Raw genomic sequence first — 26,381 nt, 5'->3', positions numbered from 1 at the left:
AAATCAATCTGAGGAAAATAGGCTTCTGACAAGAAGCAGAGCCAAATATCTAAACAGTAAAAACAGACATGTTGGCTTAACACCAATTGGCATCTGCAAGATATTATGGGAAGGAAATAACTAGTCTTATAGAGCTTTGACAAAGAAACATAATATGTTTTGCAAAATACTCCAAATGAAAGCATCTGACTTTATGATTATTAACAATTATGCCCCAAAAAATCTGAAAATACCTTAAACAAAATTTCCCAGCTACCATAATGTTCTCTATAGAACAATGACATGAAAAAGGAGGAACTGGAAATAAAGAGTTTCCATGTCAGATGAAAGTGAATCTATCCTGAGTGAAACACAGTTAAGTCACCTCTCTTTTGAGTTGTTTACAGTGTTATAATGAACATTTTTGTTCCTTATATTATAGACTCCTGCTACTATTTTGGTAAGATTAATTTTCAGAAGTGAGATTTCTAGAATAGTTAAGAACACTCTAAATTTATATAGATACTCTAAACAGTTCAACCTTAATGTGCACATAAATCACCCAGAGATCTTGTTAACATGTAGATTCTAATTCATTAATCTGAGATGAAATCTGAGATTCTGCAGTTCTAACAAGCTCCAAGGTAATGCTGGTGCTGTTGGACCATGAACTACACTTGAGTAATGAGGCTCTAAACCACAGTAAAACTTATTATCAATTTAAATGTCTCTATTTGTCAGTCACCTATGTGTTCCCTTAAGGAAGGCGTTGGGTCTTTGCACTGTTACAGGTTAACTCAGTACATGCTTGTCAAACAATGGACAGATGATTTATCTACCTTGTCGAAGTGCTATAAGGTAAGGAGGAAAAAGAAAACATAATCAAATTTATAAAATACTAAAACAATATTTATCTTTTGACTTAGTTGCCAGGAATGTCATTATTAAAATCCATTGACATAGCAATTTTAATCCTAATTTCTTTTGTTTTATATTTATGACATTTATGTAAATAGTTTCAAATCCTTTTAGTAGATAACTGCCTTATAAAACATTAAAATTTAATTTACATTTCTGTTTTAAATTCTGTTTTTAAAAAATTTTATCAGAGAAACATGAGAGATCAGGAGAGAGGGAAAGAGATGAGAGACAGATGGAGACAGAAACGGAGAGGAATAGGTACAACTGACTAATCTTAAGGATTATATCTTTACTTTTAAAAAAGTGTGGCAATTTTTTTTCCCTCTTCAATATCATTATTTTAATGATTCCCCGGGAAGAAGCATCAGAAAAATATTTCTTTGCTTTCAGTTCTTTTACTTAAACCAGCATATGCAATCTAATAGAGGAAATAATTCCATGCATTTTTAGTGAGTATTTCTATTTGCATATGTTTTTAGTAGATTTGCTTCTTTAATTATGTTACAGTTAAACTAAAGCAAAAGGAATTGGTATTTGCTAAGAAGAGATCAAATGAAAATGAGAAACACAGTCATTAATTAATTTTGAAAGAAGGTAGTGTTTGATATAGAATTTAAAACTATCTGTGGACACTTCATACAGAATGTAATTTACATAGACAAAGGTGAGAATTTAGTATTTCTGAAATTAGATAAGGATATTTGGAATCTTACACTCATGGGGACGCAAGACAATTTTTGAAAATTCAATTGTTATTCTATCTATAGTGTATCATACTGCCTGACTCCTGACCTCTGTTCTTTTTTTTTTTTTTTATTCATGAGAGACACATAGAGAGAGGCAGAGACATAGAAAGAGGGAGAAGCAGGCTCCATGCGGGGAGCCTGATGTGCGACTCGACCCCAGGACCAGGATCATGCCCTGAACTGAAGGCAGAGGCTCATCCACTGAGCCACCCAGGCGTCCCAGGCCTCTGTTCTTCTTGAAAGAGATACATATGCAAACAGTATATGGTAAAATTTGCAAGCTATTAAACTACTTTGCATCCATAGTGACTTATACACTATGTGGTTATTGAGGTAGTATTTATTATTTTAAATAACTATGCTGGTAAGGTAATGCTACTGAAGACTTCAATCATGTATTTTTACATTCTAATAGTAAATAAAATATTTTCTTTATATAAACAAAATTATATATCTGATAAAATTCTTAAGTTGAACAATATGCTAATAACAAGGTACATTCTCATAAGGAGCACTTTGAGGAAAAAATTTTAAAAAACTTACATATTAAAAAAAGTAACTATTTCCACCAAAAATTAAATTATCACTTTTAAAACTCTGTGCATTCAAAACCAGTAGTCAAACAGCATTTGTTTTTATGTTGCAGAGGGTGAAAAATATTTTCTAGAGATGCAAATAAACAAATCTTAAGGTATTATCTATTTGCTCCTAGAATGAATTTTTATTTCTTAAAAATATCTCTATCAAGAAAAGACTACTTTTTCCTATACGCCTTTCTGAGGGAAGGTATTTTGTCCAAACAAACCTTGTCCCTGCATTCCTGACTCTTCCCACAGAAGTGCAGTGAGTTAACAGAAAGGCTGGTGTAGGAAAAAGACTGACATGAGTAACCCTGCCTCTTCTTCTTCAAGATGTGCCTGTTTGGAGAGAGCACAATCTTTGGTTTGTTCTTCACTGTGTTAGGCTTTAGAGAACCTAGGTTGATATGGGAGCCACCCATATGCTCCTGTGACCATGGGTGGCTCAGGGCTATAATGATCGCTTAGACGAGTCTGTGTATTACTGGTCCCTAATCTAAAATTATTATAAATATTTTGTTACAACATCTTACAAAATTTTAAGTAAAGTATTGGTCTGAATCTTCTGTAGTCTTTTTGCCTTTTTCAATTGATCCAGAACCTGGGTTTGGTGCTTTATGCTGGGCACCCTCCCTCTCCCCAGTCAACCCAGTAGTTTTAAGGTCTTTGTATTTTTTTTCCTATTCAATCATTTTGTTGTTGTTGTTCTATATTCAGTACACAGGCACTTTTTTTTCAGTATTTGTCATATATTGTATTATAATGAAATATATTACAAAAACAGTCATGAAATATATTCCATAGCTAGAAATCAATATATCCCACTAGTGCAATCTTTTTCAAGATTGATTCTTCATATTGAGTAGCTTATTTTAGATATTTAAACAGTGATGGAGTTTAGATATCATTATCCAAATAGAAGCAAGCTGAATTACTATATTGATAAATAGTCTAGAAGCCATAAGATGAAATAAATGTGGAAAATGATATATATTGAAGAAAGTTTTTTATAATTTATTTTTCCCTATAGGGAGATAATTCAATCACTGGCTTTATATATCATAAAATATTCCATTAAAGGCTTCAAGTATGCTATCCAAAGTTTTATGTCTAAGTCAATAATATGATGTACTAAATAACTCAGGGAAAAAAGACACTTTTTATTTATTTATTTTCATCACTTTAATACTGAGAGCGTTTTACACAGCTCATTTTTTAAAATGTTTAAATTTAGTTGAAGATCATTACTTAGGAAACAAAAAATAACTGGCTTCTTAAGATGTTTGCTTATATACATGACATCCTCAGTGTGTTAGAATTAGAGTTATTACTTAGTTGATTAAGAAGAGAGCAAGAGAGAGAATTAACTCCAGTTATATACCACAAATCTTATTTTTTTAATGCAATGATACAATTTCATGTTCAGCCAGGTAAAACATATAAAGCTAAAGTATATTATAGCAACAAAAAATGATTTAGTATAATTACAACAGCAATATTTTTAAAATTGCCTGAGATCAACCTGATGTATATTTTAATTGGAAATAGTTTATATCCTTAAGCTACTTAATAATTTCAGGCATTTTAGTTAACTTATTAACATCACACAGCAGAGACTACTGAAAGAAACTATAAGTAACATTTAGAGGGTAAAAAAAAAAAAAAAAGAATTTCAATAGAAAATACCAGGAATACTAGATGCGAGGAATATTCAGAAGTGAGGCGGCCAGGAAGCCTGGCAATTCCATTTCTTCGCCTCCCTTACCCAACTCCATGATGTGCCTTTAAGAAAATGTTTGAATAAGACTTTTAAATAATTGAAGTAAAATAATTCTGGGAGAGCATATTACTATCATTGACTAATCAACCTGAAGAAATGATTTAATTCCACAAAGGATTTTTAGACCATGCTTATACAAACAAAAGACATACACAACAAAAACTAATCTGAAGGCCAGAATGTTGCATCTACAATGCCAAAACAATCAAAAAGTCATTGTAATTTTAGTATAAGGAAAAATATATCCATGAAAATCATCTGTATTTTTTAATCTCTTTTGTCTTTTCTCTGTCACTTGCTTCCTTTCTTACTTGGAGAATGTATTTTATGTTCTGAGATTCTTCTGGGTATCAGACATTGTCGACACAAACATGATGAAGTACAAGACCACTGAACTTTTCAAAGGAAGTTAAGGTAATAATTTAATTTTCACTTTTACTTCAGATTTTTTTGCATTAATAATCATTGGCCTTACTAATCCATATAGACATAACTCACAGAATGAGTTTTTATAATTACTGGGATATTTTATAATTTTTCTATCCATAGTACTGTAATAACAATAACAATAACATAAATGCATTGCATATTTAATATTTTTTAAAGATTTTATTTATTTATTTATGAGAGGCACAGAGAGAGAGAGAGAGAAGGAGGCAGAGACACAGGCAGAGGGACAAGCAAGCTCCATGCAGGGAGCCTGATGTGGGACTCGATCCGGGGACTACAGGATCACACCCTGAGCTGAAAGCAGACGCTTAACTGCTCAGCCACTCAGGTGTCCCGCATTGCATATTTAAATGATGCCATACATTGTGCCAAAAACTATCTTCCTACATCAATTCCTAAATTGAGGACAAAGATAGGAAAAGTTCCTGTTTTTATGAAAACATGCAGAAATAACAAATAATAAGCCAAGAAACTAATAAATAAAATATTTCACATAAAAATTAATACTATGAAGAATCCAAAGACAATAATGAGGTAGTAGAGACTACTGGTGGACCACTGGGCACTATTCCTGGTAGAATGGAGAGGAAAGCCCTCCATGGAAAGTAATATTTGAGCAGAAAAATTGACCTGAATCATTTGAAGGTCATTGTGGCTGAAAAATAAAGTATTCTTTATTTTCAAAAGTTGAGATCTGTGGCAAAAGCCAGTATCAAACCATTCATATAGTGCATTATAAACTATAGCAAGACATTTGGATTTTAAGTGGCTAGTTACAGGTTTTAATTGACACACAGAGTAATTTGACTTGATCCAAGTTTTTAAAAGATTTGTGTGGAGCATGGACCTGAGGCGTATTCTAGGAGAAACGATGATGACTTGGTCTAGGGATGTCTGGGTGGAAGTCAGAAAGCTTTGACATGGGATATATTTGGAAAAAAAAAAATACTGGCATGACTTACTGACAGACTGGACTGGCAGGTAAAGGAGAGAAAAGAGCCATCTTCTAAGATAGGAAAAATGAAAGACTAGTGGACTTTTATACCACCTCATCATTGGTATGACTCAGTTGGCCTGTATTCAGTAAACTTACTGAGCAACTCACAAGGAAGCAAGTAGTCACTGTTTTCATGGTTTTCCTACCCAATTATATAATTTCGTATCCAATTATATTCAGTCCTCCTCATTATAAGAGTAACATCCATTTCTAAATAAAATAGTTGAACATTATTAAAAGTCCTACACAAAACTAAATATATGGAATTCTGGGATATTTATAGTTTAGGAAAATCCTATTTTTTTCTATTACTTTTCCTTCTCAAATATCATCTAAATGTATCCAAAATACTGAATTATATATCACCATGATAAAACATAATATTTAAAAATATTAAAACCACAGATTTATTTTTTACAAATTCATAAATTAAAGAAGTACATTATTAATCTCTACTTTTACATTATGGATCATAATTGATATTTATTGATCATTCTTTCTATATTATATATCAACCACAATCAGAAATACTAAAATAGTGCTAAAAAATGTAATTTTAGATCTTTCATGTTTACTCCAGGAAACTTTTCCTGCTCTCTGTAACCAGAAGTGATGACTTCCACCTGTGACATGACTGTTTATTATTCATTTTTTGGAACAAATTTTGGTATGTCACCTCACACTACAGAGTGCAATAGCTATGACTGTATTTAATGCATGCTATTATATTATAAATTGCCTTTAGGCAGGAACTAAGTAATAAACATTTACTTTACCATTGTGAACACCATAGAAGGTGTCTAGTAATAACTCAATAAATGTATTGAATATATTAGTGAAAAAATTCTAGACCTACACAAACTGAAGTCACCTGGATTAATCAACACGTTTTTACCTGATTTTTACATTTTATGCACAAGCACACATAGACACAAATATTTTCAAAGAATCGTACCTCCCAGAGTTGCAGATAGCAAGAAATGGGTCCCATATTTCTTGATAAGATTTTCTGTGATTTGCTGAAGAGTAGGTCGACGTCCCAGAAGTCTTATGTTGCGGAAGAATTCAGGAGCAAGAGGCAGAGGGGAGCCAAGGAAATTTCTTCTCTCAACTGCAAGATTATTTACTTTCCAGCGGCCAAACTCTCTGAAAAGCAAATTTATTTTTATTCATAAACACATAATCTATCTGAATATTTTCATTTGAAAAGTTCACTCGGTAGTTTTGCTGGGGTCACCACATTACGATGAGTCTGGCCTGTAATAATACATCATGTACTATGAGTAGGAGAAGAAACATTTATAATTTATGTAACTGGAGTGAATATTCTGAAACCAAATCATATAAAGGAAAAAATAAGCCACTTAAAAGAAATAGCTTCCACTGATTTTTTTCCCAATGAAAGATACACTCATAAACATGATTTTGTTATGCATAGAATATGAATGTAGAGCTATTTTTAAAAATCACTAAGGTAATACTTTGTTTTTTAAGGAAATTGAAAAAAAGAATCAATTTATTTTCATAACTCTAATGATTTTTTTCTCTATTCATTTTAGAGTGGGACCCTGTAAAACTTCAAGAATATCATGGAGCTGTAGAAGAATTAAAAAAAAAAAAACATGATCAAAAGAGAAACACTTTTTTATAAGAGTAATTGTTTACAATCTATTTTGAAGCCTAAATTCAACTTGATTAGCAATTTCTCAAGATGCAAAATGACTTTTCAGATGGATTTGGCCAAATTGAAATGGAATATATAGTAATAAATGATTTATACATTTAAACAAAGATTTACCAACTTATATTGAGTTAAAATCAACTTAATAATACTTTAGCAAAGAACTATGGTGAACTGGATCCCCTGATTAACTGATTTTTTTCTGATGAGTGGTTTGATAAAAACCTCAAATACCTTCTTTCTGAGGGAAGAATTCCCTCTACCAGGTCTAATACTCCCAGGTGTGTTATTTTACTCAATTACTATCTAGCAAATAAAACATTGAATAAATATTGTATAAATATGTCCATATTTATTTATATTTTTTCCTCCAAAAAAATGCCTGCAGTGTACTAATGAACAGTGAATGATAAGGATACATCAGTGAACCAGACCAATACTGTCCATGTCCAAATGGAGCTCACATTCTAGAGAAAGTTTTAAAAGTAAATACAACAAAGATATTAACTTAAATTTTAAACAAATGTCAGAGTATTTTAAGTGCTGAGAGCTACCACAGACAGCCTGCTTTGGTAAGCTATAGAGCTGTAGGCAGTGGGCCCTATGTTACTTTAAGTGACCAGAGGAGGGAACTCTAGAGAGGTGATATTTAATATTTAAGCAGTCACTGAACGAAAGAAAAAAGTTGCTGAAGGAGGGAAGGCAGGGTAAAGATTTACACAGGATAATGAAGAACAATAAATAGTGGCAGGACAAAGACCCCTACCCTTGACAGAGTCTCAACTATGAATAGATTTCCTTCATGTGACACACATTTGGCAGCCAAACAGTCCACTTGGTCTTTTAGATATTAATTATGAGGTAAGGTTCATTCAAGAATCTAGGGAAGACTTCAGCGTGAGAATAAGTCAACCTAGTGTTTTGTTTCATTGAGAAGCTATTGCTGTATCCTCTATAAATCAGCTAATCTAAATGGTTTGGTTCTACCAATGGCTCTCAAACTTCAGCACCTATTAGAGTCACTTGGAAACTCCACCCCAGATTTTGTTTGCTTGTTTTTAAGATCTTATTTATTTATTTATTTATTTGAGAGACAGAGAGCAAGAGAGAAAGGGAGAGAGAGAGAGAACAAGCAGGGGAGAGGGAGAAGCAGGCCTCCCACCAAGGATACATGACAGGGAGCCAGATGTGGGGCTGGATCTCAGGACTCTGAGATCATGACCTGAGCAGAACTGCTTAACTGCTTAATGTACTGAGCCGTCCAGGCACCCCCACCCCAGAGTTTTCTGATTCATTAGGTTCGAAGTGGGTGCACTTTTAAACAGCAATGCTAATGTTGCTATTTGGAAAATAATCTGTTAATTAGATAATTTGATGTATTGTCTTTAGCATTTTCTCAAAGTGCTCTTTTTTCAATATATGAAGGGTATTTGGAGATACATTGCTGGATTTATTAATTCATGCTTCCTCAGAAAAGGGTACAGATGTCTTTCATCTTTCAAAACCTGGGTTTATATTAATCATTTTTATGTCTCCTTTTATAAAAAATTTACATGAACTGATTATATATGATTATATATATGTATAATATATAACATTATACTATATATGCATTGTAATAATATATAACATTATATTATAAATATATAAAATATAATATATTTTGAAAGATACTAAACATGTATGATATATGTATGTTACATATTACATGTGTCAATTATATATATTTATATACATATATATTTAATTACATACATAATGTATTATAATCATAATTAATTACCTATTACATATGATGTATGTAAGTATAATATACTTATATATCTCATTTATGTAAGTATATATTCAAAATTATGAAGAAGGGCATTTAAATAAAACATTTAAGTTTTAATATTTTGTGATAGATCTAAAGGTACATAATCATATAATGTTTGTAAGAAATTATTTATTAAACCATGATCTAAATAATAGTTGCCCAATTCCTTTTTTTTTTTTTAAATCCATTTCTTTTTTTTTTTTTTTTTTTTTTATTTATGATAGTCACAGAGAGAGAGAGAGAGGCAGAGACACAGGCAGAGGGAGAAGCAGGCTCCATGCACTGGGAGCCTGATGTGGGATTCGATCCCGGGTCTCCAGGATCGTGCCCTGGGCCAAAGGCAGGCGCCAAACCGCTGCGCCACCCAGGGATCCCTAGTTGCCCAATTCCAAACTTTGTAGGCTTACCCTCAAATATGTACTTTTTTTAATTGCTGAAAAAAGTTTATAATTTTGTCAAGGGAGTGACATAACTTGAACCTAAAATTAGAGTGTATCTTTTTCAATGGTTTAAAGTTCTAAATTTATAAACTCATATGCATGTATCATAGACTAACATGTGGACTACTAAGAGAATAAACTGGACTTGGAATAACCAAGAAAACTGACTCAATTGTGATATTTTACATACCATATAAACTCTTTTTAAATCACGAAGTTTTTCATGCTAGATGACTGTGAGTAATTACATATTTAAAGAGTGCAATTCTAGTTTTTCTTGTCTTTTTAACAATTTGTAAATATACAAATAAAAACCCATGATCTATTCTGACCTAATTTACTTTCTTTAGTTTGGTCCTCTTAAATTTGGCCAAAAAAATAGAAAAAATATGAAAAAGCTATAGTAAATTTGTGTCATTTTCTGAAATCAGTTTTTAACACTAATTTTAAGAAAATGTATTAATTGTTCACTATTATTACCATTACCAGAAATGTGTAAGTCTTGTAGATGAATGTAAGAAAAACCCTGACCTCAAGGGCTCAAAGATTATATTAAGCAAGATAAACTATAAATGAATGCATTTTATTGAAGGACTTTAAAATATTTTGGGGGCAAAAATGCAACTGTGCAGTAGGTTATTTAGCATAATTGCTCTACCTTATTTATCACTATTCTTTAACATAAGTAATCTAACTTATTTTGAATATGTTTTCTCTTCCCCTAGGTTTTCAGACCATGTCAAGCTACGCAAGCCTAAAACTGTGAACAACTTTCCAGGAAGCTCTTTTCAGCTATTAGGCGCTTTTTATTACCTTAATCTGTAAACCCAGATTAAGTTTATAATTTCAATTTGCCTTCTAACATTTCAGTTGGACAAAACACTTTGCCATCCTATCTGATTACTCTGTCTGTCACACAACAACCAAAAGTAGAGGACAACTTTTTGAGAGTATTGCTACAGTAAGACTAATATTAATAGAAATTAATTAATTAATTAATAGAAATTAAAAACTAATTTAATTAATTAATATTTAAAACCCCCATTATTGTTAATAAATATAATGAATTATTTTCTTGTCTTGAGAGCTCTATCTGAAATTCTCCTACTTCCTCTGCCTGTGTCTCTGCCTCTCATGAATAAATAAATAAAATAAATGAAATTCTTCTAGTTTTTCTGTTATATTTTATATGAAAAATAGAATAATATATTACACTTATATTGTGTATATCCAAAAAGTATAAATTTGTGTATGTAAAAATATAAATGTTGATCTGAGATCTCTCATTTCCACTCTCCACATTATTGGTTTGTATTATAATGATACATGATCACTATGATCGTTTCTACTGATTTTTGGTGAAAACCCAAAAAGAAAGAGAAATAATTCTGAGAAGTGGTGGTAAGAAGCACTTTAAGTAAAGGATGTCAACTCTGGACAGTTAAGTACCACACTGTGAGTAATAAACATGTAGGTATGAATACAGATACTCAGTGTCTCTTCATCCTGGGCACAGGATAAGACTGCAGTTACAGATCTCCTTTAAAATCAGTGTGGCCATGTGGCTTACTTTGACTTCTAAAGCATGCATGTGCATGGTTATGCTGGTCCATCAGCCTGGGATCCTAGTAAATGATGATGATTCAAATCCCCATCCCTCAATCCCAGTCCTGCAGCTTATTGGGATGAGCAAGCTCATGAACTAAAAAATATTTTTATGCAAAGATATCAAGATCATGGAGTTATTAGTTGGTTTATTTGCTTGTTTTCCAGTCATGTAATCTAGTACATCATAAGCAACATAGAGTATCTTGACTTCGGTATAGCTTGAGAAGGCAATAAGGAACTGGTTGTATATAAATTGGAAACTTATAGGTGCAGTCTTTGTTTTCCTTCCTGAAGATAAAATTCACCTCAGTTGCAACTAGACCAAGCATTCATTAAATTTTGGAAAAACAAAGCAATGGAATGCTGAATTAAAAACATGCCGTCGGGTATGATTATCATAATGAGAGCATTTTACCTAAAGGATCTAAGAATTCCATCCAGATTCATTATGTTTACATTAAATAAGAACACTGCTGCATCTAACTGAAGGCTCCATTCTACCTGAAGCCTTCACAGTACATAAATATCTTCCCATCATAACCTTTGGAAGTCTTTAAATGAAATAGGCACAATCATTAGAGCTTAATGTAACTCAGCCCCTTTAGAAGCAGCACTATTTTGTAGAACACACAAATGGGCTATAAACAGTTCAGCCAGAACATTACTTTGAAAATGTTTTTGTTGGCTCTAAGAAGCTTCTATTAGTTGATTAAGTTGTATGTTTGCCTGCTAAAAATTCTGACTTGCAGGCATCTATTATTATGTATGTCTATGTAATGCTTACTTTTCTACAACAATATTTATTATAATTTTATCTGTACCCATCTCATATAAAAGGTTGGAAAACAAGAATGACATCAACAAATTCCATTTAAATAATGATTACATCATTGCCATATTGCTATAGGCCTTTCTTATTAGTATTTAAATTCTATGTGAATACATAAATGTACTCAGGTATTTAAAATATATTAACTACCATAATTTCTTTTAAATTACACATAGATATATATCCAGTTCCTGAAAAATATAGAATCTACCACTGTTGATAATTCAATATCAGAGGAAAATCAGTATTAAAAACATTGACAAGGGTAGCCTGGGTAACTCAGCAGTTTAATGCCGCCTTCAGCCCAGGGCGTGATCCTGGGAGACCTGGGATCGACTCCCATGTCACGCTCCCTGCATGGAGCCTGCTTCTCCCTCTGCCTGTGTCTCTGCCTCTCTCTCTCTCTCTGCGTGTCTCTATGAGTAAATAAATAAAATCTTAAAAAAATAAAAAATAAATAAAAACCTTGACAAAATCAGAAGATGCACCTGCTGAAAAGATTCACCCTTAACTACTAATTTACAATAAATAAAGTTGCTTCTCTAAGTCATAAGAGGCTATTATTATATTATTTTTCACAATACTATATTTGTTGGCTTGTAATTTTAATTCTTTCAATATTAATTAAATTTGTGTACACAACACAATATTAAACCAAAATATATTACCCAAGCACTAATCTATGGCAAATTCAGCATAAGAATCATAAATTGATTTGCCAATTTTTAGTAGCAATAACTTTCTAATTGCATCTGTAAGATCATACTGATCCTTAAAAATGCCACTAATAATCAATACTGGCTCTCCATAATTCTATTATGTATAACTGATACATATAAAAATGGTTCTTTGAACGTTCTTTCTTTTTTGCATCTCACAGAGATGCTGTTTTCCATTTGGCCAGTAAAAGGGAAATGTTCCTAATGGCCTGGATGACTGTAGCTCTGAAGCTAGTGTTTCTAAGGCAGCTGAATGCTAAGCAGTTGGCAGGGTAAAGAATCCACTTTCTTTAGTCCTCCTGCCCCTTGATACAAAACAACTTTAAAAAAAAAATTAGCAGTAGTGAGTTTTTAAAGCTTGCGTAGTATTTTTGGATGAGGCTACGGATTTAGCACAATGAACCTAAGCAAATAAAATACCGAAAGAAAAAGACCAATGAAAAATATGACTTATGTACAATAGGTACATGCAAGATTTTTTTTTCTCTTAGATTCCATTTACTTATCCACGAGAGACACAAAGAGAGAGGCAGAGACACAGGCAGAGGGAGAAGCAGGCTCCCTCTGGAAAGCGTGATGTGGAACCCGATCCCAGGACCCCAGGATTATGACCTGAGCCAAAGGCAGATGCCAAACCACTGAGCCACCCAGGTGCCCCTACATGCAGGATTTTAGGAAGCACCATTAATGAGGGTAGTATTTTGAAAGAGCTGACAACACATAGTAGATTAGAAAAGTCAAATCAGCAAGATTGAAACTAAATATTACCCCGACCCCTATAAAGCCACAAGGATTAATCGTAGGTATAGCTGCTTCTCTCTATCATTGAATTGAATAAAATGGAAGTGGGGTTATAGAAAATGTTGTAAAGAATGGTTGGTCGCTTATAATATATATTTCTAATTATTTTAAAAAATGCTAAATTTTCAGAGCTTTGAAATAGCTGAAAATTAATTTTATCTTATATAGCTTTAAGCTATTTTCTGCAATTTAATAGATATGGTTGTATTAAATTTTTTTAAGATTTTATTTATTTATTTGAGAGAAAGAGAGAGCACGAGCAGGGGCATAAGGGAGAAACAGCCCCCCCCCCCCCTTGTCCTGGGAGCCTGATGAGGGCCTTGATCCCAGGACCTCAATTCCTGAACCCTGGGATCATGACCTGAGCCAAGGCAGACACTTAACTGACTGAGCCACCCAGGCACCCGGTTTTATTAAAATTTTAAGGGAAATGCCACAAATTCAATTACTATAATAAACACCATTATTCCCAAAGGTAACTCATTTCGTAGAAATATAAGGCTACTACATGCTGTGCTTACACAGATATATACATAATATAGTAATTTATTATTTACATCTAAATTAAGCTACTCTTTTGAGCAGATTTTTTTCTGATATAAAACATATACATACATGCTGTCAATGAAGGACTTTCTAAGTTGAAGAAAAGGAATTAAGTAAAAGAAAAAGCTTTTCTAAATTTTGGGACTATAGTTGTAACAGTAACATCTGTTACAACTTATCACAATTCTTTATCAATCACATTAGAGAGATTTGGTAATTATTAAGCAGTGTAGACAAGCCAAGGGCAGATACAACTGAGCTAAAATAAAATACACTGACCCTCTCTGAAACAAGAAATAAACAAATATGAATGTCCCTTGTATTTATAATTTAAAAGGTGTTTATCTTGACTAATTAATGAAAATATTTTGCATTTCACACGTTAATTAATATTTTAGGGAGGCCATGTTTTAATTTTTCAAAAGAGAATAGATTTAGGAGTCACCTGAAGTTTCAATTCCCACCCTCACCAATTCAATTCACAAATTTCTAAGTCCTGTGAATTTTGGCAAATTCTTAACCTTATTGACATAAAGTCATTTCACATAGGAGCATACATTTAATAGTACTGACTCTGTAGAGCTTTAAAGAAGCAGAATGTAACACTTAATCAAAATGGTACAGGGGACATAGTTTACCTCTTAAGCAAATTTTGATGTATGCTTGTGAAGTCATGAATTTTTATCCTAGGATGTCAATTTTTTAAATATTATAAACCTTGATCAAGGTAATAAGCCTTAGTGGAATTAATTAATCAGTAAAATTAACAAAATAATTTATAAATGAAGCCATACTCAAAGAATTTATTTTAAATTTTAAGGGATAGTAAAACGCCTAAGTGGCTCAGTTGGTTAAGTGCCTGACTTGATTGCAGCTCAGGTCATGATCTCAGGTTTGTGAGATGGAGCCTGGAGTCAGGCTCCTTGCTCAGTCCAGAGTCTGCTTGAGATTCTTTTTCTCCCTCTCCCTTTGCTCCTCCCCTTTCTCAGATACTTTCTCTCTCTCTTCTTTCTCAAATAGTAAATAAAATCTTTTTTTTAAAAGAATCTACAAATTGCTTTCCTTTGTCCAGAAAAATCATTGCCAAAATAATAGTTACATGCTAATGAAAAATTAATCTGTTTTGTGGTAATGTCTTTAAACATTTAAGCAAAAACCTCATTAAGATTTCTTTATGGTGGTCCAGTCTCTACCTTAAATATTGGATCAAACATTCACAAACCATGGATTATGACAAGTAGCTAATCAATTAAATATTTGAACTTACAATAAGTTACAAATTCATATTCTGTTTCATTTCAAGTAACTCGAGGTAAAAACGTAAAATTAAAGGTCATTCTCTTTAGAGTAATTGCAATTTTTAGAGATAGTGAATATAAATTGTTAATCTATTTAATGAAATTTTTCAATAATAATAATTAGTTTTAAATAGTAACTCAATTTAATAGAATATATATTTTTCCTGAAAAAAAAAATTTAAAATGGGTTAAAGAAAACTCTTCTTAAAATGTTATGATTTTTCTTACATAGGTAAGGGAACTAAACTTGCTATTAATTTTATGTCTCATGCATCAACATGTGGAAGAGAGTCTGGATATGGCCTTTTATGACAAATTTTCACAACAAAACTGCACACTCTTAAATTTACAAGGCTGTAAATTATTATTCCCCAAATTAAAACCTTTCAGCCTGAATCAGGCTTGAGTTGTCTGTCAAATATCATTTTATACAAAACAAAAAATAAAACAACTTGTGAAACATAAACTGGCAATGTCACATTTCTCTGGATATTACCCTTAGAATTTATGGATTACAAAATGAAACCTATTATCTAACAAGCACTTAGTCTTTCTGTCTTTTAAGCCTGAGATTTATATAAAATAAATTTGTTAACTATCACCCACTATACAGACTTCAAAGACACCAATATTAATCACACGGGGAAACTGCAGTCATATTTACCACACCAATCCAATCCTCAACTAGGGTTATATATACTTATAGTTGAATATTCTTTCCTTCCTAGAAATTAGTGTATTTATGGAGTTACTTGATTAATAGCTCCCTCTTTCTTTATGCAATAGGCTCAACATAGATGCTTTTTTTTATGGACATGTATTCTTAAGACTCAGATACATGACCCATAGTAATCACTCAATAAATCCACACTGAATCAACAAATGAGTAATGTTCTCTTTGAGCTAAAATGAAATGACTATATACGTAAGATAGAGGTGGAGTTTGTGACTTGCAAGCATACACCATGGCTACAATTCACAGAAAACCAAATCTACTGTAACAATGTGTTCCTCAATCATGCTTTTTGAATGTTCAAATGACTGAGGGAAGGTAGGAGTTAACTGCTCCTGCTAAATGGAGAATCATTAATGACTACGGAACAACTTACTTCTGCTAAATCTAATATATACAAACATTGAGTGGTGTCCCAGTGGCTCAGTGGGTTAAGTGTCTGCTTTCAGCTCAGGTCATGATCCCAGGGTCCTGGGGTAGAGCTCCCAGTCAGAGTCCCTGCTCAGTGCGAAGTCTGCTTCTCCCTCTCCCTCTGTGTGTGTGCAGTCTCTCTCTCACTCTCTCTTGGTCTCTTGCTGTCTTTCTCAAATAAATAAATTAAATCTTAAAAAATAAATATTGAGAAGAGTGTTACAATTGTCTGTGAGTGCAGTAAAATATATAGTGGCAGTGTTCATAGCCTCAGTTAGTTAATGCACTTTGAGGAGAGTAGTCCTGCTATTTCCACTATGAGAAGATGTTTAATTTTTCACATCTGTGTCACTGATATGGTAAGGGAAGAAGACTGATTTATACAAATTCCCGTCTCACCAGGGAATAAATAAATACAGAATTACAGAATGTATAAGGTGATTAGCTTTCTCTTAACACCATGAAATACATATTTATATATATTTATATTTATTTATTTATATATGTATATATATATTTATATTTACCCATTAACAGGCAATAAGTTTAAAGTTAAAGTTTGGCAGGCAAAAAGCAAAATTTTCATACTAATGACAATTTAATTTTTTTTTATTTTTTCAAAACTTTCTTTTTATAAATTTATTTTTTATTGGTGTTCAACTTTCCAACATATAGAATAACACCCAGTGCTCATCCCATCAAGTGCCCCCCTCAGTGCCCATCACCCAGTCACCCCCAACCCCGCCCACCTCCCCTTCCACCAACCCTAGTTCATTTCCCAGACTTAGGAGTCTCTCATGTTCTGTCTCCCTTTCTGATTATTTCCCACTCATTTTTCCTCCTTTCCCCTTTATTCCCTTTCACTATTTTTTTATATTCCCCAAATGAATGAGACCATAAAATGTTTGTCCTTCTCCGATTGACTTATTTCACTCAGCATAATACCCTCCAGTTCCATCCACTTGGAAGCAAATGGTGGGTATTTGTCGTTTCTAATGGCTGAGGAATATTCCAACAATTTAAAATTTTGACTGGCAAAGAACCTTTACCTTAATAAAACATTTGGAAAGATAATCTTGTGTTTAAAGCAAATACTCTGTGAGGTTTAAGCTATTGCACTGTGAAGTACATGCTCTTCTCACCTGCTTTCAGTGAGTGAGCGAACTTTGGTGGTAGTTATTCCCCCAACCTAACAAAAGGCTGAATGCAAGGGGATTTGACCCCAAAATCGATGCCCTTAACTTCTTTGTAGATTAACACTAACTGGAATTGAAAAGTGGATATTAACAGTAATGTATGATCTGTGTGTGTTTGTGTGTGTGTGTGTGTGTGTGTGTGTGTGTGTATGAGGGTGGGGGTCTGTGGAGAATATATGATGAAAGAAGGAAATAGAGATAAAAATATAGAAAGGAGGGGTAGGGGAAAAGTGAGGAGGAGTTTAGCAATCATATGGGGCATAATGTGAAAAATATTATTATAATGTTAACATAAATTAATATAAATATAATGGAAGGAACATGTCAATTATAGATTAATCCTGTATTATCTTAGCAGTTATCTGAGAAACAGAGAGCTTAAATATCTGCTTGGTAGAAGGGGAGCTAAATAAACCTACGGAGTAATTCATATTTCTTGGAAGAGGATGGTAAACTTGTAAGAACTGAGTAGTTAGAGAGTTTTATGATCAATTCCTTTTACAGGAGACACAGTAAATAGTACATAGTCCAAACTCCATATTCAAGAGCATAGAGAATGAAAGCTTCAGAGAGAGAAACACAGATGGTAAGAGGAGAAATACATTCTTAGATGGAATCATCAAGCAGTGTTGAGGATACTCAAGGATGAAATTGGGAAGCTGATGGGAAAATCTGTTATATCCAACAAGCACCAAGCTGAAGGATGCCAATAAGACTTGAGCCCATGAGAAGGGTCCTGGAGATGCATAATGTTCTGTAAATCCATAGGGAAACTTGAATTCTTTTTTTTTAATGTTTATTTATTTATGATAGTCACAGAGAGAGAGAGAGAGAGAGGCAGAGACATAGGCAGAGGGAGAAGCAGGCTCCATGCACCAGGAGCCCAACATAGGACTTGATCCCGGGTCTCCAGGATCGCGCCCTGGGCCAAAGGCAGGCGCTAACCCGCTGCGCCACCCAGGGATCCCGGAAAGTTAAATTCTACAGTCAAAAGTTAACTCTTCATAAAAGTAAACAGCGCACTATAAGAAAAAAAAATCATGATTTCTACAAAGGGATAATAGACCTGATCACTTTACTGTAATTAGTTTCAATGAAAAATAAGCATATAAAATTAATATAATCGATTGATTCTTTAAAAAAGTCTCCTTCTTAAAATTTGTTTTAAAAAAACAGGTGGCTAAAGTGTTTCATAGTTCAAAACACTTACATTTGGAAAAAAAATCCATCCAAATAATGGAGATATCTGGAAAGAAAGATTAACCACAACAACAAAAAAAAATCAATCAGGTGTGCTACTTAATTAATATGCATTGTAAAGAGATAAGCTATATTCAACGAAAATGTGTTGTTGTACCTAGAAAAGGAAGAATAGTTCAGCTGGATACAGGGGGCAGACTTCTAAAAGAAAAAAAAAAAAAAAAGGATACCCCTGGAACCTCAGAAAGTTAAAACTGAGCATGCATAATATTTGGTTAAAAGAGAAGAAAGAGACTAATAAAGGATGTATCTGTGATGATAGTGGGAGACAGCACATTGATAAATATAGGAATCACTAAACACATCTTTAGAGGTCTTTATTACTTCATTGTTGACCCTGAGAAGGAAATGGATCCATAAAATTAAAATACTGATGAACCTGAAAAAATGTATCACAGAAAGTCACTCTATGTGACAAAGGAAAATGGAAAATAAAATTATGAAATAATAATCAAAGAAGTATCCAAGGAAATTTTCCCAGAATGAAGGGAGATGGAGGAAGAGTGGGAAAGGGGTCAACCTTAGGACACTATGGGGAAAAAAGAGAGGAAACAAAAGGGAAAATAAAAAGAGATTTATACTATCTTAAAGGAAGTCAAAGTATTTTCTATACATTGTATTTATTTATTCATGAGAGATACAGAGAGAGAGAGGCAGAGACACAGGCAGAGGGATAAGCAGGCTCCATGCAAGGAGCTCGATGTGGGACTCCATCCCGGAACTCTGGGATCATGCCCTGAGCCAAAGGCAGACACTCAACTGCTGAGACACCCAGGTGGTCCCAAGAAGTCCAAGTATCCTCTAGATCCCACTTGAACATTACAGGATTGATAAAAACAAATGAAACTGCATATATAAAACTGATAGTTTCCAATTTCCATTGTTTGCCCAATCAAACCATTAGTTTGAGTTGTTTTGTTTTGTTTTTAGAGGGAGGGAGAGAGAGAGAGAGAGAGAGAGAGAGAGAGACCAGAGGCAGAGAGAGGCAGAGAGAATTTTAAGTAGCCTCCACACTCAGTGTGAAACCCAACACAGAGCTCTATCCTGTGACCCTGAGATCATGATCTGAGGTGAAATCAAGAGTTGGTCACTCACTGATTGAGCCACCTAGGCTCCTGACTTTTCTTTTTATAGATTATTTCAAAATATCAATGACTTTAAAAAATAGTCAATATTCTGAATCACAAGTATAACGAAAATAGGAAAAGAATAAATTACTGATGAACATCACAAATAAAGGCAAGAAATTCATGATATTTCAATATATAGTTAACATTATATTTATATTCATGGACACTTTAGGTCCAATAGTGATTTCTATGATGAAAGATAAGAAGAAAAATAGCAGACATTTACTGAGAAATTTTTATATGATAAATGTTAAGTGCTGTTCTCTTACTTTCATATACAATCTTAGTATAAGTGTCAACTAAAAAGTCAAATGCCATACTGACACATGAAAATTTGGGGTAGGAAGATTTAGGGAAGAACACTTGCATGAACATAGAACTCTAATTTTCAATTGATTTGTTTTTCACCTAATCTCTGGTTACAGAGGGTCTCCACCTCCTGCAGAATAAATTCAGTTGCTAAACTTCAATTTGAGTAGTTGATGGTTTTGAAATGGGCAGCAGTTTCACTTCCAGGGTGATAGCTTTCCCAGAGCTCTTTCCTGTAAGTCCATAGACACAGCTCAATTGTCTAAGATTGTCTCCTGTCTTTAAGATAAATGGCTGCATTGGAAAGTTGATACCTAGAAAATTGGAGCACTTTTCATTTTGGCATGAGTTAATTCATTGATTAGATATTTATTGAACATCTATCATATTCCAGAACTGTTGCTAGATACTATTGATGCACTTCTTACTAACAGAACAAAGAGGTGAGAAATTTTCAGTACTCTGGCATAGTGCTTATTTGATCTGGGTATTCTATGTACACCTAAGGTTTAAAAAAGAAAAAAAAAAAGATTAATTATATACTTCAATTTCATACAATAATAGTAATCATCTGGTATAAATCACCTGGTATTCAATAAATACAACTTGTATGAATGAATGAATGAATGAATGAGTATTTGAACACAATTATTTTTTTTATTTTTTTAAGATTTATTCATTTATTTGAGAGAGATAGAGAAAGCAAGCAGGGGGAGGGGAAAAGGGAGAGGGAGGGAAGTAGAATCCCAGCTGAGTGGGGAGCCCAACGCAGGGCTTGATTGCACAACCCTGAGATCATGACTTGAGCTGAAATTAAGAATCTGACTCTTAACCAACTGAGCCACCCAGGTGCCCTTAAGTAAAATTCTTAATATGATTAAGGTAACTGATATAACAATTTCTTATTAAATGTTTAATTATGTGATAATGGTAAGGTTCCAATTCACATGTAAATAATAATAGAGAAATCATAGATTCTTTTCCAGTTTCCTCCAAAGGTTACATCTTACAACACTATTGTATAACATCACAACTAGGGTGTTGGCATTGGCATGGTCAAGATACAGTACATTCCCTTCTCCACAAGGATCCTTCATGTTGCCCTCTTTTAGATGCATACACTTTCCTCTTGACCCCCAGATTCCTTTCAAACACTAATCTCTTCTTGACTTCAATAATTCTATCATTCTAACAATGCTATATAAATGGAATCATACAGTGTGTAACCTACTGACATTGGCTTTTTATTACTCAGAATAATGCCCTGGAGATTAATTGAAGTTGTGGCTGGTATCAAAATTTGTTTGTTTTTGTTGCTGAGTAGTATTGCATGGTATAACTGCATCAATTTGTTTCACCATTCATCTATTGAGGGACCTCTAGGTTGTTTCCAGGTTTTGGCTACTACAAATAAAAATGTCATAAACATTTGTGTACAGGGTTTTGCATACCCTAAGTCTTAATTTCTTTGGGATAAATGCTCAGAAGTGAAATTGCTGGATTATATGATGACTATAGCATTTTACATTATCAGGGCCAATGTCTAAGTGAAGCTGTTTCTCCATGTCCTTTCTAGCATTTGTTGTATTTTCTTTTTATTTTAGCTGTTTTGATTGATATGTAGTTACATCGCATTGGAATCAATTGATTTTAATTTGCATCTTTTTAATAGCTAATGATAGATAGAACCCATGTGTTCATGGGTTCATTTGCCATGTGTGTAATCCCCCTCACTAAATATCTAGTCATATACTTTGCAAATATTCTATCTGGATTTTTAATGATTAATTTTGATACAAATAGATAAATTGGTTAGATAGAAGACAGATGATAGATAATTATCTATTTATTAAATATGTGAGTTGCAAATATGTTATTCAGATATTGGTACATATGTAGTTTGTATTTTCATCATCTTAACAGGATCTGTCAAGTAGCAAACATTTTTAATATCGATGAGATAAAATTTATCATATTTTCCTTATACGAATCATGCTTTTGGTGTCAAATCTAAGAACTTTTTTTTTTAAAGATTTTATTTATTTATTCATGAGAGACACAGAAAGAAAGAGAGGCAGAGACACAGGCAGATGGAGAAGCAAGCTCCATGCAGGGAGCCTGATGTGGGACTCGATCCCAGGTCTCCAGGATCATGTCCCAGGCTGAAGGCGGCGCTAAACCGCTGAGCCACCTGGACTGCCCAGAACTTTTTTTCTAACCCTAGATCTCAAAGATTTTTTCCTATGTCTTATTGTTATCTTTCCTTTTCCTGACATTGTCTTGCAGAGAAGAAGTTTTTGAGCTAAATGAAGCCCAGCTTATCAATTATTGCATTCACTAATTTTGTCTTTGGATGTTGTATCTAAAAAGTCATCACCACACCCAAGAACATCTAGGTTTTCTCCTTGTTGTCCTCTAGAAGTTTTAGAGTTTTGTGTTTAAAGTTAGGCCGTGATCTGTTTTGAGCTAATTTTTTTAAAGGTGTGAGGTCTCTGTCTGCATTCACTTTTTTTGCAGGTAAATGTCAAGTTATTCCAGCACAATTTGTTGGGAAAATTATCTGTGCTCCTTTGGATTGCTTTTGCTTCTTTGTCACTGATTGAGTTTCCCTTGCCTGTCTAGCCTCTTCTCCACAACTTTCAAAGTCTTCTTAGGTTTGTTTTATATATAATATCCAGGTTTTTTAGTTGTTCTTCGTAAGAAAAATCAAGAAAAGTATATTTAATTTAGTTTCCCAGAAGAAGATACTACTATAACAATGCTAATATTTAAAAATTGCTTTCATTTATTTAATAATGCATAGTAAATATGTAACTGCATTTTGAAATATGAAACACTGCTAAGAGGGTAATAATTCTATTAAATCATAAGAAATTACTAAACTTAACACTGGTGACTGAAAAACATTGAGTTAAAAATCTTTTTACCAATTTTATACATCTTTCTGAAGACATACAGAAAAAATAAAAAGTGTTAAAAAATCTTTTGGAGGGGCAGCCCAGGTGGCTCATTGGCTTAGCGCCGCCTTCAGCCCAGGGCCTGATCCTGGAGACCTGGGATCGAGTCCCACATCGGGCTCCCTGCATAGAGCCTGCTTCTCCCTCTGCCTGTGTCTCTGCCTCTCTCTCTCTCTCTTTCTCTGTGTCTCTCATGAATAAATAAAAAAATATTAAAAAAAAAAACCTTTTGGAATTTTTGGAAACTATATGAGAGGTCGGTGAAAAAATGAAGTCAGGTAGAGAAACAGCCCTTTTGTAATTACATAGATAATTTAATTTAGGGGCACCTGAGTGGCTCAGTGGTTGAGCATCTGCTTTTGGCTCAGGTCGTGATCCCAGAGTCCTGGGTTCCAGTCCTGCATTGGGCTCCCCAGAGGAAGCCTGCTTCTCCCTCTCCATCTGCCTATGTCTCTGTCTCTCTCTGTGTCTCTCATGTATAAATAAATAAAATCTTTAAAAATGATAACTTAGTAAAAGTATAATTGGAGTAATCTGAGGGACAATTTTATGTTTATTTAAGAACAAGAATTTGTAAGAATTTATTGACAGATCATGTGATTATAGAAAGCACTATTTGTTGATGTTAAAAATGGAACAGAAAACCAAGCATTTCCAAAAACATTTGTATGTAATTATGTATAATATAGATATTGATACATTAATATAGAACTCCATTTTTCTCCTATATACTTTTATATATACTATCTATATTTTTCTGTAAATATATTTCTATATGAAATTGCTTTTGCTGATATATGTATATAGGTGAAGTTTTTTTGGTGTTGTTTCTTATAATGAAAAGTTGTGGGGCATCTGAGTGGTTCAGTGGTTGAGTGTCTGCCTTTGGCTCAGGTCGTGATCCCTGGGTCCCAGGTCGAGTTGTGCATCAGGATCCCCCCACAGGGAGCCTGCTTCTCCTTATGCCTATATCTTTGCCTCTATCTCTGTGTCTCTCATGAGTAAATAAATAAAATATTTTTTTAAAAAATGTTGTGGTAGAGATCATCAAACACACTTTATAAAGGAAAAAAAAAATCACCCTGTAAATCTAAAAATGAAATCTGTAACAAAAACACAAACCAAAATCTATTACAACAACATCAAATTTTTGTATGATATATTATACCATAGTTTAGTTACTTAATTCTCACATTTTTAAAAACTTTTTTTAAAGATTTATTTATTTATCTGAGAGAAAGAGAGAGAAGCTCATAGAGGGTGAGGGAGAGAGAAAAGCAAAAGTGGACTTCCTGCTGAGTAGGGAGCCCAAGGAGGGGCTCCTTGCGGGGCTTGATCCCAGGACCCTAAGATCATGACCCAAGCCTCAAGACCCTAGCTGAAGGTAGACACTTGATCAACTGAACCAGCCAGACTTCCCTACCTCTCACATTTTAAATATTCTTCATTCTTCTAATAGATTAGACTTACTCTTGCTGGTTTCTCAGGCCATAATTGTGAAAAGCAGGCAAGAATCACAGGACTATAAAGTTCCTCTAAATAAAAATATTTTTGAATAGTGAAATGTTGTATATCTTCAAATACAATGCATTTTTTTCTCAGACTGCAGGAAATATTCAGCTCTTCTCTGTTGAATATTATTATATGCCTAATAGAAAACAAAATTAACAATGACCATAAACTTTTGAATGTATAGATTTAGAATGGTGGTTTTTAATGCATCAACTTGAAGGAAATATAAATTTTAATTTTAACTGTTAATAAAAAATAACCAATTAATATCAAAATGGTATGGGGAAAATCTGAGGGATTATTTCTTTGTGGAAGACATAAAGATAACACAATTAGATAACATATTTTAATTTTCCAAGTTTGAGCATTAGCAGCAAATGGAAATTAGTTTTTTGTTAAATTTAATGGGAAGATTCATGGCAAGATGATTCCCAAGGAATAATTAAAAATAAATTTTGTAGAAACTTTAATATTTTGATGTTCCTAATAAACATAAGTTAAATGGTATAATGACTTTTCTGGTGGTAATTTAACTACAATATTGTATTTTTATTTTATTATTTTTTTAAAGATTTTATTTATTTATTCATGAGAGACACACACAGGGAGAGAGGCAGAGACACAGGCAGAGGGAGAAGCAGGCTCCATGTGGGGAGCCCGATGCAGGACTCGATCCTGGACTCCAGGGTCATGCCCAGGGCCCAGGGCTAAACCACTGAGCCACCCATGGATCCCTTAACTACAATATTTTAAAGGAAAGAAATATTTCAGATGGGATTAGGGTAGCTGTGAAGTTGAAGGTGACCATGCTTTTTATGAAGTAGATACACTGTAATCAGGTCTCCAACTAAGTGATACAGGAAAAAAAAAATTGTCAATAAAGACTGAAAAGGGGGAGATAAGAAAATTGGAATCAAATATGAGTAAATTAGGCTACATTGTTATGGAATTGCAAACTGACACAGAAAATAAACGAGTTTTTACTCCAAAGTCAGCAATTTATTTTGTTTATTCAATTTCGACTAAAATTGTAATTAATATTCTAGCAAGTGATCTTACTCTAGTTTGAGCTTGAATAACTATTTTATCAGTTAGGTATTAGGATTCTCCTGAAAGAACTAAATCAATTAAAAGTTAGTAAAGCCAGAAGTCCAGATGGTGCTGAATCTACTCAACTGAAGTTAACTACCATGGTTTGGCTCATATTTGAAAATATGGCAAATCAGAAAATTGCCGGTAATATGCCCCCATCAATGGAATATGACTCATTTCTCCTAATTACAGAGGTAGACCCAGTAAGTATCTTCTCTTTCCCACTAGGTATTTTAAAAAGTGACTGACTCTATTAGAAAAATTAACAATCAAAAGAAAATCACACATAATTTATTTTTCCCCATCAGTTAATAAATCAAGTAACCATTCATACAAAAGTTAGCAAATAGTCATCTAATAAAGAATACTCTGTATTAACTAAATTAATAAAGAGAAGGTTTAATAAAGACTTTATTGGTATAAAGAATAAAGATTAATAAAGAAACTTGAAAAGAGGAAGAATTCTATACTCCTATATTTTTGCACTAAATTGTTTTATGACCTTGAATAAATCACGTATCACTTAGATTCTTAATTTTCTATGCTAGAAATTAACCATATGGACTTAAAAAATTCAAGTGCCCTTTTACTA

At 33.2% G+C, this 26,381-nt stretch overlaps 1 protein-coding gene across 4 annotated transcripts in view; it reads right to left on the bottom strand.

The window, feature by feature from the left end:
• Positions 1–26,381, bottom strand: part of BRINP3 (BMP/retinoic acid inducible neural specific 3) — a 376,978-nt gene that overhangs the window by 179,968 nt on the left and 170,629 nt on the right. For all 4 annotated transcript variants that reach the window (XM_038586119.1, XM_038586117.1, XM_038586120.1 and 1 more), the window contains one exon: positions 6,407–6,597. In XM_038586119.1, coding sequence (XP_038442047.1) covers positions 6,407–6,597 — 191 coding nt within the window. The remainder of the gene's footprint in view (positions 1–6,406; positions 6,598–26,381) is intronic.

Source organism: Canis lupus, chromosome 38 (genome assembly GCF_011100685.1).
Source record: "Canis lupus familiaris isolate Mischka breed German Shepherd chromosome 38, alternate assembly UU_Cfam_GSD_1.0, whole genome shotgun sequence".
Taxonomy (NCBI): domain Eukaryota; kingdom Metazoa; phylum Chordata; class Mammalia; order Carnivora; family Canidae; genus Canis; species Canis lupus.
The sequence above is the reverse complement of the archived record's forward strand: the minus strand, read 5'-3'. Positions and strand labels throughout refer to the sequence as shown.